This window comes from Coturnix japonica, chromosome Z (assembly GCF_054131305.1).
Source record: "Coturnix japonica strain WE chromosome Z, WE-NBRP24, whole genome shotgun sequence".
Lineage (NCBI taxonomy): Eukaryota > Metazoa > Chordata > Aves > Galliformes > Phasianidae > Coturnix > Coturnix japonica.
Window position 1 is genome coordinate 31,149,477 of NC_140702.1, and position 18,632 is coordinate 31,168,108.

The 18,632-nt window shown below is 42.7% G+C and overlaps 1 protein-coding gene across 2 annotated transcripts; it reads right to left on the minus strand.

The window, feature by feature from the left end:
• Nucleotides 1-183: 183 nt before the first annotated feature.
• On the minus strand, nt 184-17,164 carry LPL (lipoprotein lipase). 2 transcript variants are annotated; one of them, XM_015849637.2, is made up of 10 exons: nt 16,886-17,164; nt 10,379-10,542; nt 10,060-10,239; nt 9,279-9,390; nt 7,190-7,423; nt 6,743-6,985; nt 5,540-5,660; nt 4,445-4,627; nt 3,217-3,321; nt 184-2,386 (listed from the first exon to the last, which is right to left on the minus strand). In XM_015849637.2, exons 1-10 carry the CDS (start codon nt 16,950-16,952, stop codon nt 2,341-2,343), a joined length of 1,455 nt encoding a protein of 484 aa, XP_015705123.1. In that variant the 5' UTR covers nt 16,953-17,164; the 3' UTR covers nt 184-2,340. The 2 variants fall into 2 exon arrangements, with proteins under 2 accessions (XP_015705123.1, XP_015705122.1); XM_015849636.3 differs by having other exon boundaries at nt 10,379-10,545.
• Between the last annotated feature and the right edge of the window lie 1,468 nt (nt 17,165-18,632).

Below are 18,632 nucleotides of genomic sequence, written 5' to 3' on the forward strand. Positions count from 1 at the left end.
TTGTGGCATAACCTCTTGGGAAATGTGAACATAAAAAGGGGAAGAAAAAAAAAAAAAAAAAAACTTTTATTAAAAAAAAAATATCCCCATCCTCTTATCTCAGAATCCAAGTAAACAACTATGGACTTCACATATGGACATACAGTAGACTGTCTCATCAAAATGAAACTAGTGAGTTTGGCATCAGTTTGAGAGTTTTATTAAAACCACAGGTCTCCATTCCATACAAAACTGAGGAGCTTTCTTTTTTTTAAAGCTTATTAACCACACCGGAAATAATGCAGTGTAAATGGTTTGTTGATAAAAGTCTCTCCATAAGCTATATACAGGATGAATACAACACAACTGTATAAATGTAAAGACTCTCAGCAACTTTAGCAATATATACAAACTACTTTTAAACACATAAATATGGTATTTACAGCTAATAAATAACATTCAAGGCTAAATCGTGTCCCCATGTAAAAGAACCTTTGTTATTTTGAATCCAACTTCCGTATGTATTTGTATTAGATCCTGTATTAAAAGCACATGTGTTTACACAGTTTATTTCCAGAGAACTTTCACTGTTGAAGAGAAAATTGCAACAAAATGTGAAGTCTATAGGGAGTATATCATCATATTTATTTTTAGAGGCCTTAGAAGAAGTGGCTCAATACTCAACCCCACCCTCAGTGACTCATCCTATCTCTGCCATAGTGAGGAAATCAAATGCAAGCAATTTCAGAGTTATTAATATTCCAATGTATTGCACTGTTTAAAACTTTTATCCCCATATATACTAGCACCCACGGCTAGGAAAAATAAAAAAATAAAAAAAAATTGTGCACATTCATGTATTGCTGTTGGTTTTGCATCAAAGATAGGATGATCTTGGAGGATCACCACCTCCACATTTTGTCTTGCACACGTGGGAAAAGGCTGAAAACCAGCCCCAATAGCTCACATTACACTTCTCCAAATGCCTACCTGCAAACCTTCTGCCTCCCCAGTATTTTGCTTATTGCCTAAAAAGCTAAAGGCTATTGATTTTGTTGTTTGTTTCCAAGCATAAGAAAAACTACGCATTACTTAAAGAAAAAAGCCTTCAATACATCTATTTTTGGCAACTCACAACATGTCTAATTCAAGTGTTTTTCAGACCGTTCATTTTTATGCATCACAAAATCCTGTAAATGTCACAGCTCCTGTTCCCGTCTGAATTCCAAGTCAGATCAGAAATCCAAGCAATTCCTAGTATCTACCATTCTATCACAGTCAAGAAGCAGAGGCTGGCATCTGGAAGTCACAATTCCAGCACAGGGAATCAGGAATATTTTTGTCACCTAGCAACTGGTTTCAGTTGTACCAAAGACTGGATACAGCTGCCACTCAGCTGAGTGACTGACATTCCATTTTAAACAGCACTGATGCTCATAGTTTTGGCATCTCAGATGCATGTAAGTGGTAAAGGAAAAAAAAAAAAAAAAAACCAATCCATTCTCTGCAGTTTTTTGTAGCTTAGTTCCACTGCAGTTTCTTACTCAGTGCTGGAAGTTAGATGACTCCATTCTAGAGAGATGAAAGCATGAAAAGTTGAATATCTGCATAGGACACTGGTATTGCTGTCTTGTATTGCAACTTATTCCAGGATAAGCTACCTGGGATTACATATCTTAACAGATTATAACTATTGCTAACAAGCATTGGCTTCTACACCCAGTAAAGCACTTTCATAACCACAACCTAGAAGATTCATCTCCATATTGAACCAGTCCCTGACATTCCCCAGTTATAGCTTTACACACAAGAGTATTTTTCCCCATGAGAAAACTGCTTACTTGCCAAACACACTTGAAGACAACAAGCTCTAGCCACTGAACTGTCTGAAAATTCAGTTAGCAAGGACAGGAGAACAACAACAACAAAAATGATCTGCGCAGTTCCAGAACATTTCTTAAAATGGAAACAAAAAACACACAAATAAAAAGAGACCAGGTACAGAACTTTGCATCTTTTCAATAAATACTACAAAACTGCTGAAGAGGATCTGATGTCAAGAAACTGACACAAGGCACCACAATTAAACAAAATTACTTGTTCCTTACTAACACTCATGCCTTTGGCAAGTTGTTGCAGGGGTTTCTTCATTTTTAACTATTCAGATAATGTAACTTTATGGTTAGTAACTTTCTATGCTGAGACCTCCTTACAAGAAGCCTCCTAATATAGCTAGGTATAGCAGGAAAAAAAGCCAGCGGCAGATAAATATTTCTATATATTTGGTTCTGAACATCCAGTTCAGAAGGATGAACAGACTCGTCCTCCTCCCCAGTGTGGAAATCCTCATTCTTGCCACTTTTAAGCAGACTCACGTGCAGAATTTTCTTTAGAGGCTTTCTTGGCACTGTGGAAAGATAAAATAAAATACAGACTTGTTAAAGAAGAGCATGTGAAGTGCTTGTTCCATTTGTCTTACTAAGACTTAGGTTTTAAAGCTACTACATAGAAAGAGTTATGTGTTTGGGCTCTTCTTGGCCACTGCTGGATTTTACAAGTGTGTGACAAAGACACACCTCTCTCTAGGGCTCACCGGGTCATTGCCCTGGAGCGAAGATCCACACACATGCTTCAGATCTCAGTCTACCAACGTCCCCATGAGACCTTTCACTTACAGCAACTGCACTAAAATAAATATAACCACTTCTTCAGTTCAAACTTTAGTGGATAAAGTCCAAATAAAACTGGCTTCAAAGCTGAAAGTTTAATCTAGGTCATAAAAGTTACTAATCAAAAAAGAAAAATGTGCTTCCATGTGTCTGCTTTGCTTCTGTACCTGCCTCCAGATTTGCAACTGGCTTGTGAGATGAAAGGGCCCAGTACTGACTAAGTGCAGATGCCTGGACATCCCTGCATTAGGGGGAAATCTCAGACATCTTTAGATTTAGGAAGCCTTTCTCTGTCTTAGTATTTGGTCTGTAAATCTCCCTTGGATGCTGTGAGAGCATAAGAGATAGCAACTTACACTTGCTTTGCAGATGTTCTAACAGCCACACAGGGAGATGGTCAGTAGAGAATGATTGTTGAGGGTTTCAAGCTGCCCAAAGCTGCCTCAGGACAGATTGATCTGTGATGCTTCTGAATTATTATGTTTTCAGATGAGTGGAAAAATTGGCCAAATCTTGAAAGTTGTATAAGACCCTCCCACAGCCTTAAGACAACAATGCTCATTCTTACCCTCCTTTCTTCCTGCTGACAGGCTGCTCCAAGCACTTCACAAATATTGCTGCCTCTTCTCCTTTACTAAGACGTGAGCTTCCATCTCGAGAACAGAATACCACCCTGTGAAAGAAATATTAGATACTCAGATTGTCCTATTTTAATTGTAGAAACAATACAGAAAGGAGCAGCATTCACACTACCGTGTGGGTGCTACTACTTTACCAGCCTGTGAGAATCACTGGCAGAAAATTGTTAAAAGAATTCTCAGAGAATCTCTATGCAAGAAAACTGGGAAAACGTATCAGACACAAACCTCAAACCACAGCCTAAGTTTTATTAGTCTTCTGCATAAAAATCTTTGGGCTGAGACCAGAGGCTATACCACAACCATCTGAATCATCTTTATTTACTATGGTCATGTGACTTTTTCTCCAGGTTAATGATCTTGGAAGAAAGCCTTGCTCCCTTGAATGTTTGCACACATAGTAGGTTGCCAATTCCAGCAAACCTAAACAGTTGCTTTTCTATTTATCAGTACTTTCCCAACCCCTATATTTGTTCTGCTCTGATAACTGCTTTTTGATAAAGGGACAGCCTTGTTTATTTAAAGGAGTTACATACTATTCATGACACTACACAGGATACACATATTCTCTGTTCCAGATATATTTTTTTGCCAGCAGATCTCACATCTAATGAATCTACATACTTCAAAAGATTCAGGTGAAAGCAGTACTGATTCAACTAAGTGCTGTTTTAGCATTCATGTCTTAACACAGCCTGTAATATTTATGTCTTAGCTCCCACCCAGCTACCCCAACTCCCAAGAAAACCCAGCTTATTTTCTCCTAAGCAAATGCACTTTTCAGAAACCTTTCTAAAATCCCCATCTTTGAAAGGAAACCTGTACAAACATCCAGCAAGTGAAAGGAGGAAAGGAACTGCAAGCATGATCAGAGCTGCTTGCTCATGGAGATCCTCTCTTTCATATTGTAAGCAATCTGATGCAAGGGAACAGTAGGATGCAAATGAATTCTGTGGGAGTGAAATTACAGATTGCAGATCCCAATGGAAGAAAACAACTGAATCTGGCTGGAATAAATGCAGGTTTGGTGCTGCATGAGTCTTGACTATCAGTGCTGCACTTATTTGTAACCATTTTCCATGTTTTGTCCCACCCTGTGAGACACCAGGAATAAGGAAACACTGGCAACTACAATTCAAGGCAATCAAAGCAAGTTACTTTTTCTGAGTTTCGCCTGACTTCACTCTGACTCTCTGGATAGTGAATGCAAATGGAGTCCACCAGTCTGACCAGCTGAAGAAGGTATCTTTCTCCCACTGCAGCTTTAGCATAAGCAGGTCACCAATGTCCACTTCTGTGTAGATCAGGAAGGAGAAAGTCTTGTTGGAAGAGACTTCAGGTCTGCAAAGAATCAGGAAAAAAGTTTAAAAAAAAAAAAAAAGAAAAGAAAAGAAAAAAAAGAAATCACCACAACTACTGGAGAAGTCTTAAGAGCCAGAAAGGCTAAAAGTCTTAAGTAAGCTATGGAAAAATTAGAAAAAAGGACAGGAAACTTGAAGGGAAAATTAAACCAAGTCCACTCATACTTCAGAGAGGGAGAAAGAGAACTGTCCACCATAATTCTGATGAATGGAACATGATAAAGAAACCTGATGATTTTGCAGAAACACTAGGAAAAGTTTCTGCTGGAAGCTAGAAAAAGTCCTGGGACAAACAACCACACAAGCAAGAAGATCTCCATTGCTGGTGTTTCTCAGGGGTTTGTTAGTCAAGCATCAAACAGGAGCAGTTTTGGCAAAGCATTTCCTTGTCAAAAAAAAAAAAAAAACCCCACACCTTGGTGCTTCCCAACTCCATTCCCTCCCAGCCCACCAGAGTGTATAAGCACTGATTTATGCTTCTTAGCAGAGCTTTGGAAACATGTCTCCCTCATCTTCCACCTTAAGGACATCTAACAATTAATTCCAGGTCACAGTCTATATTGCAAGGAGCTTTAACACAGGTGGAACAATACAAAGATTCAGAAAGGGAGATGGGGAAACAAAAATCCACACTACAAAAACCTCTTACTGGTCTGATCTATTACTGACTTTCTCACATCTATGTTTCAGATCTCTTATAAGGAATGTTTTCTACAGAACTCAGATCCTTAGTTTTTTCAGTGGATGAATGACATATCTACTTGATCAATGACAATAACAGATTCTGGGACCCTGTAAAATGGATCTGTATAGCTAGAGCTAGAACTCAGTACTTCAGCGGGGGCTTTTAGTTCATTTAGGCAATGCATAGTTGTTTTTTGTCACTACTCACAGCGTGAAAGCAATGTTCTCACTCTCGTCTAGAGTGCCATACAGAGAGATTAGGAATGGCTGGTCTACCTTGGTCACATTTGTCTTTCCAAAGAAATGTATCTTGACCTGATAATGGAAAACTGGGAGAAGAACACAAAAGAAGAGGCCATTAGGAAAAAAAAATAAATAAATAAAATTTAAAAAAAAAAATCACAAGTTCCAAAAAGACTGCAAATTACAAATGCACAAAATGCCCTGCACATTTCCTATAATAGGATACATAAGTATCATTAAACCAAGCTCTGTGCATCTCCAGGACAGTGCACAAGATTTGCAATCTTCAACATGAAGCAAAAAAGCTATGCCCTCCCTTACACAGGAGTTTTGGTGAAGAGAATTCAGCCTTCTGACACCACAGACTAAGACTCAAAGGCCAACAAAACACGGCTCCTGGAGCTATTCTAAAATATATTCTGAAACAGGAACATCCTTGTGATTGCTGCTCCATCACACAGTGCACACAGCAATGAACATACTGCACTGCACAGTCAAAGCTACAGAGAAAATAAGTAAAAATAATAATAATTCCAACCTGCAGTTATTTCACTAGCTGAAAGCCACCCAGTTCTTTCTGCAGTGTCCATTGTAGGCCTACCACTGTGGCGAAGGAAGTCAAGAACTGCTGTGAGATTTTAACATGGGAGTGGTGCTTCTCTGGCAAAAACAGTATAAGAGTCTGACAAGTCTGATGGCTGCACATCTTTAAGTTACTCATCAGTCTGAGCTCTTCTGATTATTCTCTCAGCAGCAGGAAAAATTCAACCAAATAAAAATAGTGAGAAAACTCAGATTCAGTTGTTTCAAATCGAGTCACTGTCCAGGATGCAGAGTAAATCCTCCTTTCATTCTGTCACTTAGTTTCTTTCAGAATACCTTTCATGTTGTATTGTAAATCCACCACCACACCTTGAATAAAATGACATTATTCTCTGATCCTGAACTTTAGCTTGCAGGTAAGCTAAATGCAGGCAAGCTTGACCCCTGCTCACAGCAATACTACCCACTCGCAGCATGGCTTAGTGTGCACAGTGGTTAAAAGGTGATAGCTGGACTTCATGATCTTAGAGATCTCTACCAACCCTAATGACTCTGTGTGCCCACCCTAATTCACAGCTGAAGGAAAATAGCAGCAGCGCTCATCAGTAAAGCCAGCAGAACCTACCTTTGTAGGGCATCTGAGCACGGGTCTTCAAGTACATTTTGGTGTTTCTCTTTGTTCTCACTCTGTTGACCTTATAACCCAAGTTGTTGCAACGGTTCTTCCGGCAGCTTAGGCAGAGGCCCTTCTCAAAGGCCTCTTTTGTGTTGCAGCGGTAGGCCATGCTAGGCTTCTCTTCATAGAGGAGTGAGTCAATGAAGAGATGGATGGACCGCTCATGAGAGCACTTCACCAGCTGATCCACATCTTAAAAGGAAAAAATATACAGAATATATATATGCACACACACACAAAAAAAAACATAAGCAAGCAAGAAATACTAGGTCCTAGCTGAGCTTTACACAGAGCGTTTTGAAAGCACCTAAAGGAGCAAACCTCAATCATCCAAAGCAGAGATATGGATGCATGACTCCCTTTAGATTTAGTCTGTTTGTTTCAAAGCAGTCTCACCTGAAAAGCCTTTTTCAGCAATCAGGCGGAGAGCTTCTCCCAGGTTGCAGCCTGGCTGGAAACCTCCACCATTAGGGTAGATATCGATGTGTCCAACAGGCTTCTGAATCCCAATGCTGCGGTCTGGAGAGCCTCGAGTGTAGGTGTGTAGAACATCCACAAAGTCAGCATCATCCGGGGAGAGGCGGATAGGAGCATCAGCATACTCAAAGGTGGGACCAGCAGGATCCAGACCTTTATTGCAAACCACAAAGAATAACTGAGATGACCATCTGTCAAAATGCTGGCTATGACAGAAAATGCCAAACTCAGGTACCACACTGCACTTGACTACTCATATGGCATCACTGAAGACATTACAGAGGTGTCTTTTCAGGTAGGAGAACTAAATATACTACATGTTGTCACTATTTCAAACATAAGGTATATGTAAACACATGTAAAACAGCACAGACAACTTCTCCACAGCTCTAGTATTTCCTTCAGTGCTTTCCCCTCTTGTTGAGAAACAAAGTAACTGCTAAGTTTCTACTTAAAGTGTATGAAGCATGGAAAGTGTCTTGATGCTCTCTACTAGAGGAACTGGGAAATGTAAACGAGAGCTTCACTGTGTGCACACCTAAAGGTGACATTCTAACATAATAACATCAGTAGTGCTGCAGCTTGACACACACACACACAGAAAAAAAAAAAAAAACAGATCCATTCTGCCAGTGAGCAAGAATTCTCATTAACAAGGCATGCACAAACAGCTTTTGTTACAGTGCCATCTCTGGCATCCAGACAAACTACTTAGGAGATGGCTGATAGAGCAGTCCCCACAATACATGTATTTCCTGCACCCAGCTCTGCCCACCCAGATTAGCTGAACATACTGTGAGCTGCCTCCCACTGCTGTGGAATCTTCAGGGGCTACATCCCATCATTTCCTGTGCTTAAAGACAATGCTGTTTCCCAGGAAAATGTCCATCCTAGACACCAAGGGACAACTGTGAGGGCATGACATAGGGCTGCTGGCGTTTGAGTGATTTCACAGCCTTGGTGAAAATGAAAAACATAGGAGACCAAAAGGAAGGAAAGGCAGAGGAACTAATGCTCTGGCCACCTGATTTAACCCACTGCCTCTTGGGAATCAGTCCTTCCTGAAGCTACTGCTGCCTAGGCCATCCTGCAGCATCCCCATGGATCTGAGATGATAGTGGGTCTTGTAGAAAAGGCCCTTGATGCTAGGAAGAAGGGAGATGGGCTCCGCAGCTATCTCATCAATGAAGAAACTAGGTGAGTGGCTTCCTTAGCCTCATTTGCTGACACTGGCACTTCCTTTCCCACTGAGATTACTGATGAGGCAACAAAGGACTCAACTCTCCAAATGCCAGGCTGTAAACCAAACAGTCATGCCACAGCACACTACCTTACCTAGTATACTATTCAGCCTCCAAAATTAAGAAAATGACTCAAACCAGATATCTAAGTATGCTTGACCTGCTTACATGCATAAGTGTACTTCCTTACCCTTCCTAAAACTCTTCCCAATATTATTTTCAAGAAGACTATTTGATCCCTCTGTTACAACTTGTTTTTCAGATAAGAAAAACAGCAGAGTTCTTCAGATCATTTATCCGGTCTCCTCTTGAACCTACACAGACCTTTTGCATACACAGCTTCCCTCAACAATGAGCTCTGCAGGTACTACAACAACTGCAGGAGGATTGACCTCCTGCTCTTCTTGAACAGGATCCTAGCATCTGCAAGGGATGACCATCTGGATGAAGACAACTACCTGAAGTTCTGCTGCTGCAAGAGAGAGATCTTCCTCAGAATATACATTTGGCAATCTACAATTCCATTCCCCCAAGCTGGTTTCTTCATGGCCAATAAATCCACCTACCAGAAGCAGAGCATGGATTCTCACTCACTACCCCATGATGATCTTTTATGAATCTTCTCCACCTCTGCTACATAAATATCAGATTCTGATTTAATGCAGAATGAACACACAACCTAAGTACACCCAACAAGCAACAACTATTCTGCTAATGTTTCACTATGAAGAGAGGACCTTCCACTCTACAACCACAGGTTTTCTTACCAGTAATTCTGTTCACCTTCTTCTTGGTTAGACTCCCAGCAATCCCAGCAGCATGAGCACCCAGACTGTACCCCAGCAAGTGGACATTGTTGAGAGGATAATTGAATTTCTCCTGCAGAGGAGAGCTTTCTTTAAAATCTGATGTCAAACAGGACAGCATCAGATGCCAAAGAAAATTACCTTATAAAAACTGCAACTTCTCTTTGGGCCACAAATAACAAAAAGCCACTAAATGTAGTTGACAACCTTGCTCTATATAAGCTTACTTGAGTTTACTGTCTTAAGGCAAAAAAACTGACATAAAGGAAAAAATGCAGAATTATGGACAGAACATATAAGGCTCTGTATTATAGACAACCCTTTCAGCCATCTTTTCCCCCCAGTTTTTGGATCACCTAAGTATTTCCCAAAGGCAAGTCACATTCCTAACAGTTTGCCAAGTGGTGGCTGCTATACAATATGTAGGAACCTGGCTTTCATAACTACCTCTTACAGAGCCTTCAGAAATCTTCTGTGGACCCACAGGACTCCATGGACCACAAGGTGAATAAATATCTGGGCTGTAATGTAAAAGGCCTCCTTGTCAAAGGGACAGCCTTTATTTTAAAGCTGGGATTTCACTAGCCCAGATGAAACACCATCTACCACAGCTCAACTCAGTCTACCCAAAAGGAGACACTAACTCTTTATGTCTACTGCATCAACAGCATGAAGATAAAATTGCTGCATCATTGTTGTGTCCCCTAGAAGATTACACGAGACACATAAAACTATATCTTACCTCCATCCAGTCAATAAACATAGCAACATCCTTTCCCACTAGCTTTGTGTAAGCAGCAGACACTGGGTAGTGCTGCTGAGCTCGAACCAGCCAGTCTACAACAATCACATTTGAATCAGGTTCCCTCTTGTACAGAGCATCCACCAGCTTTGGGACCCAGCTTTCATACATTCCTGTCACCTGTTATGTTGTGAGGGTTTAAAAGACAAAAAAAAAATAAAAAGAGACTTTGATATTATGCATGGCTCATAGACACCAAAGCATCTATCAGAGTATCAAGGGTGCAACCAAAAGGGATATGCCACCCATTTCTACTTACCGTCCACCCATGGATCACCACAAAGGTTTTACTGGTATGGTTGAAGTTGCACTGTGCCAAGCTGTCCATCTGCCCAGGAACCAGGTAGCAGACATCCTCATCAGGCTCTGCAGGTGTTCTTAAGGAAAACTTGCTCTCTATTCCCTTAAAATTCATCTCCGCTTCTGCTAGACAAGATCATAATAAGCACAGAGCAGTGGTTTAGAAGTATTAGGACAAACAGAATTCACAGTCCATGATGCTAGAGGGAGATCAGGAACAGCCAAGAAACAGAATGCACTGTTTTCATTTTCCTCAGCAGTCACATAGAAGGGAAACTAAAGGGTAAAAACTTCTCATTCTCTAAAACCCCTGCTAAAGTAGTGAGAATCTGCCCAGCCATCCAATAGCCATGAGCTCCTTTAAGGAGTCATAGTACATGCAAGAAAGTAGCAAGTTTCTCACCTTACTATCATATATTTTGACAACACATCTTCTACATAACTATATCACAAATACCATTTGTTTATCATGGCCTCTTTTAGGACACAACAGTCACAGCTCATTAAAAATACAAGCTGCTAAGTCCAAATCTTACAAAACACAGCTACTTCATCAACAAAGGAAAATCAGATACAGTAAACCAAGAATGCAAAAGCCTGTATTTTGGAGGCAGTTTTTTGGGGTTTTTTTTGTTTGTTTTTTGTTTTTTAAATCACCTGATGAACAACACTTGGGGGGGAGTTGTCTTCCTTTGTCTAAGTCCATTTGGAGGGAGAGGAAAAAAGAGAAATTATGTACTGCTAGTAAGAAAACACATGGTGGTCTCAAAGGATCACATCTCAGAACTTCCTCCAGCTTCCAGAACAACAATAAAAAAAGTTATCCTTTTGTTCCTGTCAAGGCAGAAAAGTGACCTTAAGCTTCCTGCTTGCTTCTTCCTCTGTCTGGGAGGAAAGGTAAAAGGCTCCTCCTTGTAGGTCTGATTCAACACTTATGCACCTCTATAGCCAGCTGACCCTGTCATTAACTGCGGGCTTAAAACCCAATGCTTTCCTGAAACCAGGCCAAACTCTGGCAACCTGCTTTTAGCAAATATTGATGGCCTGTTTTCCAAGTGCAGCTGAACTCAGGCCAGCCCCATCCTGCTCAGTGCTGTTTCCTGGCATCGTGACCACAAAGCTCTCACAGACTTCTACACAAGCACACACACACTAACAAATGGTTCCAAGTCACCAGCAAACATCCAGGATCATGGTGAGGTCCTCAGGCAAGGCATGCAGATTTCCAAAGCCCCTCTTTTGCCCACTGAAGAAAAGGTTTTTCCTGAATCTGGTGCACCTGTATGTCTCCATAAGGTTTTGCCTCAATGTGCAGAAAAACTGGACATTGTTTCTAAAATTTGTTTCCTAGTCCTCTCACTCAAGCCCCAGCAGGGCACGCATATTCCTGCCTGACCTCACTCTGCCCTAGGGTAGCTGTATAAAGTCTGTGAGGATCCTGCTGTCCTTGGAGGGCCACAGAGGTCAAGGTCTAACCAAGCCATGCAGCACGAGGTGCTCAGACAGCACGCTGGCTGGCAGCAAATGCTAATGTACAAGCCTTGGAGGGACTGCAGTCACCTGCAACCAACTGCTTAATGCTGCCTGCGTTCCTGCACACTTGATGAAAGCAAAGCGTACACAAAGAAGCTAGCAGGAGCTGCTTGCTTAACAGAGGCAGAGCTCAGCTTTACTTTTGACCTTGGCAGTGCTAGGCTGGCCAGCTAATCCCAAATAATTACACTGGGCCCCCTTCCTCCTCAAGAAAGGATGCAGCTCAGGAGAAATATTCTTCTCCAGATCTGCAGAATGATTCATATAGTGGTGAAGATAAGACTTTGCCTATAGAAAACAAGCATTCTACTAAGCTGAATGCTGGTTCTCACAGCAGATGTCCACTTCAAGTTGTTTCTGCAGATTCAAAACTTCATTTTCTCGCAACAAAGAGATCATAAATAAAGAAACAAAAAAGGTGCAAAGGTCAATTGGTTAAATATCAGCTGTAACTTCTCACTTGCAGCAAACCAGTAAGACCTTGAAAGACCAGGAACAGCTTCCAAATCTAAGGCAACAAGGCAAGGACTTTCAATTATGTGTATTCCTGTTCCACACAGGAAGGCAAACAATAATAGTCCACCTGCTCTCTAGTTAATAGTGCTTCCCTTCATATTTAGAAATCATTTCCTTTCTGAATTAAACCTATCTGATAATCAACCAAAATCCAAATAAAATCCAAATCCCATTGTGCAGTGTGTTCTCAATTACAAACATATGCCAGAATCTGCACTTAAGTTCTCTAGAAACCAGCTTCTATGAAAAGAAATTTGCAATGCAACGTGTACCTCATCTTACTATGCTGTGTGAGGAATTAGAAAGTCAGGAATTACTGCAACATCCTTTCTGCTCAGAAGAAATATAACAGTGTACAGCACTCACACATGTTCAACTCCCAGCAGCAAGATACCATCTGGACAAGGCAAGTGTGTGTTGCTGAGTTTGTTGCTGACTTCCCAATGGCACACTAATCAGAAGCCATCCTTGAGAGCTGCCCAAGGTTGGTGCTGCAAATTCTGTGTGGGTGACAGCATAGGATCACTGTTCCTCATTCTGCACTGCACATGTTCCAGCACTACCTCACTTCCCACCTGTGGTGTATTAAATTGTATAAATGCAGTACAGAGGTATGTGCATAATAACAGACACACATTTACTTTGCATGCTGACCTCAATAAGTACTGAAATAATTTGAAATCATGGCTACAAAGCAGATTACTCTAGAAAGAAAGCATTTGCTGTTTCAGTTTTTGTACTTCAAAGTACAATTCACTCATATGAAGAACAGGAATCAAACTGTCATACATGGACTTTTGTCACCAACCTTGCTTTAAATCAACAAGAAAAAGAAGTCTCTTGAATCACATCCTGTCTGAGTTGGTCAAACACTGTGACAGTGGGTCTCATTCCTGCAGTCTTACACAAAACCAAAGAAATGCAGAGACAGTCAATGCACACATACCACAGGCTAGTTAATGATGTGTTTCAACTTGAGTTAGTTAAAACAAGGAAAATCCAGAAATTGAGAGCCTTCACATTTTTCTGGCAGGTGGGCAGGAATTTAATTGAATTTGCATCAATTTTTACATAATGTATTTGGTAGAAGTTAGATGAAGAAATTTATGTATATCCTTGCTGAGATATTGAAGTCGTTTTTGGGATGAGACTGCAACTCTATTTCTAGATGAGACATCGATGAGGAACAGAGCTAGAGGTTAAAATTAGTAGATGAAACAAATCTATGCTTTTGCTAGAAATCACACTTTCTCAGGCTTAGTTCAACAGGGGCATAAAGGCAAGTGCTGTGTTGCAAGAACTTCCAGGTGCACAGTCACAAAAACAAGACCCCATTACGAAATCAAGTTTTCAGGTCACCTTAAAGACCATTAAGCCCACAGCAGTGCCCAGAAAGGGTTATTTACCTCTTTAGGGAAAGGAAAGGAATAAAGGAACTAAACAACTAGTTTCAGAGTGAAGCTGGCTTCCCTTGCAGCCAACACTGCCAAACTCCATTTTAACCTACTCCAATACATCTCTTGAACTTTCACTTACAAAACTCTGTTTTCACCTTCTAAAGAAGCCACTGTCTACATCAAGGTATAGAGGATATTTTAGAACTCAAAAGTGCAGAAAATCAGCTAGTAACTAGAAGTCAGTAATCTCATTTTTCTGCTTAAGCCTCAAACCTTCTCGTAAAACCCTAAAAGAAGCCTTGCAAATTGTCAAATTCCACTCAGTCCATAACTCCTGTCAACTCTGAAAGTATCCCACTGACTTCAATGTTCTGACTCAATATAAACACAGATTTACTCACTAATAAGAGATCCAAACTCAAATTTCCTTCATCAGAAGCCAACGGCAGCCTGGCAATTGTTTTGAACAAAGGAAACCATCACTGGTCACATGGGTGGAGATAGAAGAAATGACAGCATCTGGAATATGAATCAAAAACTCAAACGGCCAGCATCAGGTGCAGGATGCCAAATACAGTAATACTACATGTGCAAGAACCAGTGTAACTCAAATACAGCTTAAACAGTAATCTCTGGTAAACAATATCCTGGCATTACATACACAGAAATTGGAACACTATCAGCTAGGTGCAAAGATCATCAGAAGTTATACTGTTAGCCTGTGCAAATGTAAGTCTACACACACAGAAGCAAACATCTGCACGTAACATTAAACATTTACATAACCTGTTGGAGCTAAACAGAGTAACTCATCCTCCTGTTGATAACCAGCATTAGGACAAAACATCCACTTGTTAGACTGAACTCCTAAATGAGCTCTGAAGCAAACCAATGGTCAGCTGTAATTAAGAGGCTACACAACAGGAAGCATGATTACTTCACTTGATCTACACTATAAACTGAAAGCAGATTACTGCATTGTGATCTGACAAAACCCTTCCCATCAGCAAGGTTACAGTTTAACCTTGCTGTGAGTTTCCAGCTTTCCAGACAGCAGAGCCCTGAGGCTGAGTTCTCCTCTCCCTTCACAGAGGAATAAGCAACACCTCTGGACAGCACACAGCAGGTGCTGCACGTGGCCCAGCCTGGCAGCTTGGCAGGGTGAGGGCAGGCTGCGGCTGCTGCACTGTGTGCACAGGTGCTTACAACTCACTGAGGAGCTCCCTGTCAAATGCATGCTTACTCAGCTGCAGCTGGGAGGCTTGTAACTCAATCCAGCAGCAAAGCTCCTGCCATCCATCAGCTCCTCTGGGATATCTGGAATTAGCCCAAGACAATAAAACACAATCACTGCCAGACTGTACAGCAATATGGAGGAAAGAATGTATGAGAAAGCCACAGCATGTAAGCGCATCCTGCACAAAAAGGTTCCAGTGAGCTTCCTTAGGAGTTTGTCTGCTCATGGCATCCCACAGCACGTGGTGATGCACAAGATCCTCAGCCCTAAGCCATCTCAGAAGGGCACTGCTTCTGCAGAGGACATGCCACAGCTGCCCTGGCATCTCTTCTCCAAACAAGGCCATAGCAAAAGCCAACAGATCACCTCGCACAGCAGCATTAAAAGTATAACCCCTGTCTCCTGATTTACACTGGTAAAAATAGAGATCTGCACATGCTCCAAGCAACGTATTATCTTTTCCTGGAACACCAATGTTATCTTCACCTACAGTATATTTTTCCATGTTGTTTATTAAATACTCTGGATTCCTGGAGGGCTGCATCATGTACTTTCCATGGATCCTGAACACCTTTTTACCATGGTGTCAAAGAAATAGTGTCAGGCTCAGGGCTTATACGGTTTTAGGACAACCACACAACCTGTTTTCATATAGTTTGATCCTATGGAGAAATAATGCAATCATTAAGTCTATAACAAATCAGTTCCTAGAGGTATGCAAGCCTGCTCTGGGAAGAGTTATTTTAGCATATGAAACTTGGGTACTGTGATGAAAGCCACTTTTGATTGCCTTTGATAGCACAAGACTGGATTCAAAATGAGAACACATTCCTTTGGCTGTGCCCCAGCACCCCATCTCCTTTTTCTTGTGAGTAGTTCCCTCCAGTTTCCTCATACACCATGGAAATAAAGGCATCTGCAGTGAAAAAGCAACAGTTTCTCTATTATATTTAAGTTTCACCTAGCAGTTTTGGGGAACTTCTAAAGGACGCACTTGTCTCCCATACAATGTCTAAGAAAGTAATACCACAATACAGCATCACTAACATAAATTTGATGAGTTGTAACATAATGAAATCAAGTCTCAATGCTTGCTAAAGCTGCAGTCATGTTGTGCATTAACCAGAGAGTTAGGAAACACCCAGTAGTCAACACGCACACGTGCTACTTTCTCTGTCCTGCAGAGTGCCTACACAAAAATGTAGATACTATAGGTGTGTCTATACGTATGGGAAGCATCTACTCCTCTGCTAACATTTTTCCCTAATGGATTTTGTTATGTTAATGGTATTAACTGCTGCCCAAATGCATTATTACGACATCGATGACATTCAGCCTTGTCTTACACAGCACAGTCTGAGAGCCCTAGCAAGCCGGGACGTGGGGCTGCCACAGGGCTGCACCTAAACACAGGACTCCAGTCCTGCACAGAGCCGGGGGACCCCATCGTGATGCCACTGCTGAGTCCAACTACCTCTAGCGAGGGACTCTTAGAAGCCACCTCACCTTTAGGGAAAAAAAAAAAAAAGAAAAAAAAAAGCAGATCCCAAACGCCCGAACCACCCCAGGACTTCCCTAGCGGGACTCTCCAAGCCCACTCCACGAACTAACAGGACTGGGTGCTGCACCCACCGCCCCACGGGCTCCCCTCACCACACACACCCAAGAGCATCCAAGGAGGAGAAGGAGCCCCACACACCCCTGCAGCTTTCCGCCCCGCCCCGTGCACGCTGCCGCTCCACCGGGGACCGCCCGCCCCGTCCCGCTCCGAGCCGGCACTCACCAGGATCCGATCCGGCGGCCCCGTGAAGGCACAGACAGAGCACGGCCAGCAGCACCGTCTTCCCCATCCCGCGTCCTCGTTCCGTGCAGAAAAGTTTCAGCGTGTGTGTGGTGGGGGTGAGTTAAAAGCAAACAATAACAAAAATAGAATAACTAAGTCTAAAAAAACACGACTCTAAATTAAAAAACAAAACAAACACGAAGTAGAACTGAGACGCTCCGGGAAGAACCCGAAGCAACAGCCGCCCCCTCTAAAACCCTAAAGCAAACCACCCCCACTGCCACCGCTTTCTCCCGGCCCCTTAAGTCCCCGCCAATATGCAAATATGCAAATGAGCCCCCACACCCATTGGCGCACACCACGAGGCGTGGTTACCGCTGTCCCGGGCACAGGCAGCGGGGGAGAGGGACGGGCCGCTCCCGCGGGGCCCCGCGACCCTCGCGCCCCCGCACGGCCACGGGCACGGCTGGGAGCCGCCAGCTGCGTCAGCGGGTGCGGCTCCCTCGCCGGCCGTGAGCTCTCGGAGTGGGCGCTCTGCCCCCTCTCTTTGCCCCTCGGTGTCCCGCTGAGCTGAGACTCGCAGCCCGCCTTCCCCTGTGTTCACCGTCCTGGTTCCCCGAGCCCCGAACGCTACTTTCCCTCTTTCCTGTGCTGTTGTACCAAGAAGCAGCTGATCTCTGCTTGTAAAGCACCTTTTGCTGCTCGCTTGGAAAGCTTTTGCCAGTGCTTTGTTTTGTCAGCAACCAAGGGGGTGCAAGCTCGGAGTGCATGTTGCTGGAGGTTGCCATGTGTACTCCTCAGAAATGCAGAGTTGCCTTTCCTAGCTTTTCAGCTCTCCGTGCCCCTCTGCCAGCAGTTCACCAGCAGTTACTTTTTGCTGCTGCACAGGGTGAAGGATCAGTTATGCAAGGAAATGTAACAGAGAAATATTAAATTAGTAACGAGCCTTGCTTTTGTTTCACTGCATTGCGTTGTCAAAGGCTTGGCTTCACAAAGTGCTTTCAGTATAGGGGGGGAAGGAGGACTCCTTGGTTTTGACAACATGCTGCAAACGCCATTCACTTCAAGGGCAGCGGCTTTTCAGAGTGGAAATTAAAACACACCTGGTCCCCGTGGGCACAGCTGTTCAACAGGAGGTGGCTCAGGCAGAGCAGAGCTGGGCCACCTCTGCAAATTGTAATCTGATAAAAGACCAATAAGATCCCAGTGCAAGTGTGCATCTCAGGTTGGGTGTGAGGAAGAACTTCTCTGAAAGAGTGTTGAAGCAGCGGCACAGGCTGCCCATGGAGGTGATGAGGTCACTGTCTGTGTAGGTGTTCAAGAACCAGGTGGATGTGGCACTGAGGGATGTAGTTAGTTGGCATGGAGGGGATTTGGTGGTCTTAGAGGTCATTTCCAGCCTTAATGATTCTATGATTCGATGATGCCTTCCAGAATGCAGCTTTTTATATCCAAAAGGCTCTGGAAGAATTTGACAAAGGTGCAATTGAGACTTTCTTCCAGCCAAGATGAGCTGGGTGCAGGGCATAGAGCAGCACAGGAGATGGGCTGGGAACCAGGGGTTGGGGGCGAGGAGAGAGACCAGAGGGGGGTGCAGGAGAAGCACAGTAAGTGTTGAGCATATCCTCTGACCAGTGGTTGCGACTCTCTCATCAAAACAATGGCAAGCATTTTCTCATGTCTTTTTTTGTTTCTTTCCAACTGTGATCTAAACAATGTGTTTTCTATTGATTTAATTTAGTTGAAG

Coding starts and splice junctions, on each gene's coding strand:
- LPL (XM_015849636.3), bottom strand. CDS start 16,952: ATGGGGAAGACGGTGCTGCTGGCCGTGCTCTGTCTGTGCCTTCACGGG. Junction 9,391..10,059: donor TGTTTATTGACTGGATGGAG/GTAAGATATAGT, acceptor TCTCCTCTGCAG/GAGAAATTCAATTATCCTCT. Junction 4,628..5,539: donor GAGAACATTGCTTTCACGCT/GTGAGTAGTGAC, acceptor GATTCTTTGCAG/ACCTGAAGTCTCTTCCAACA.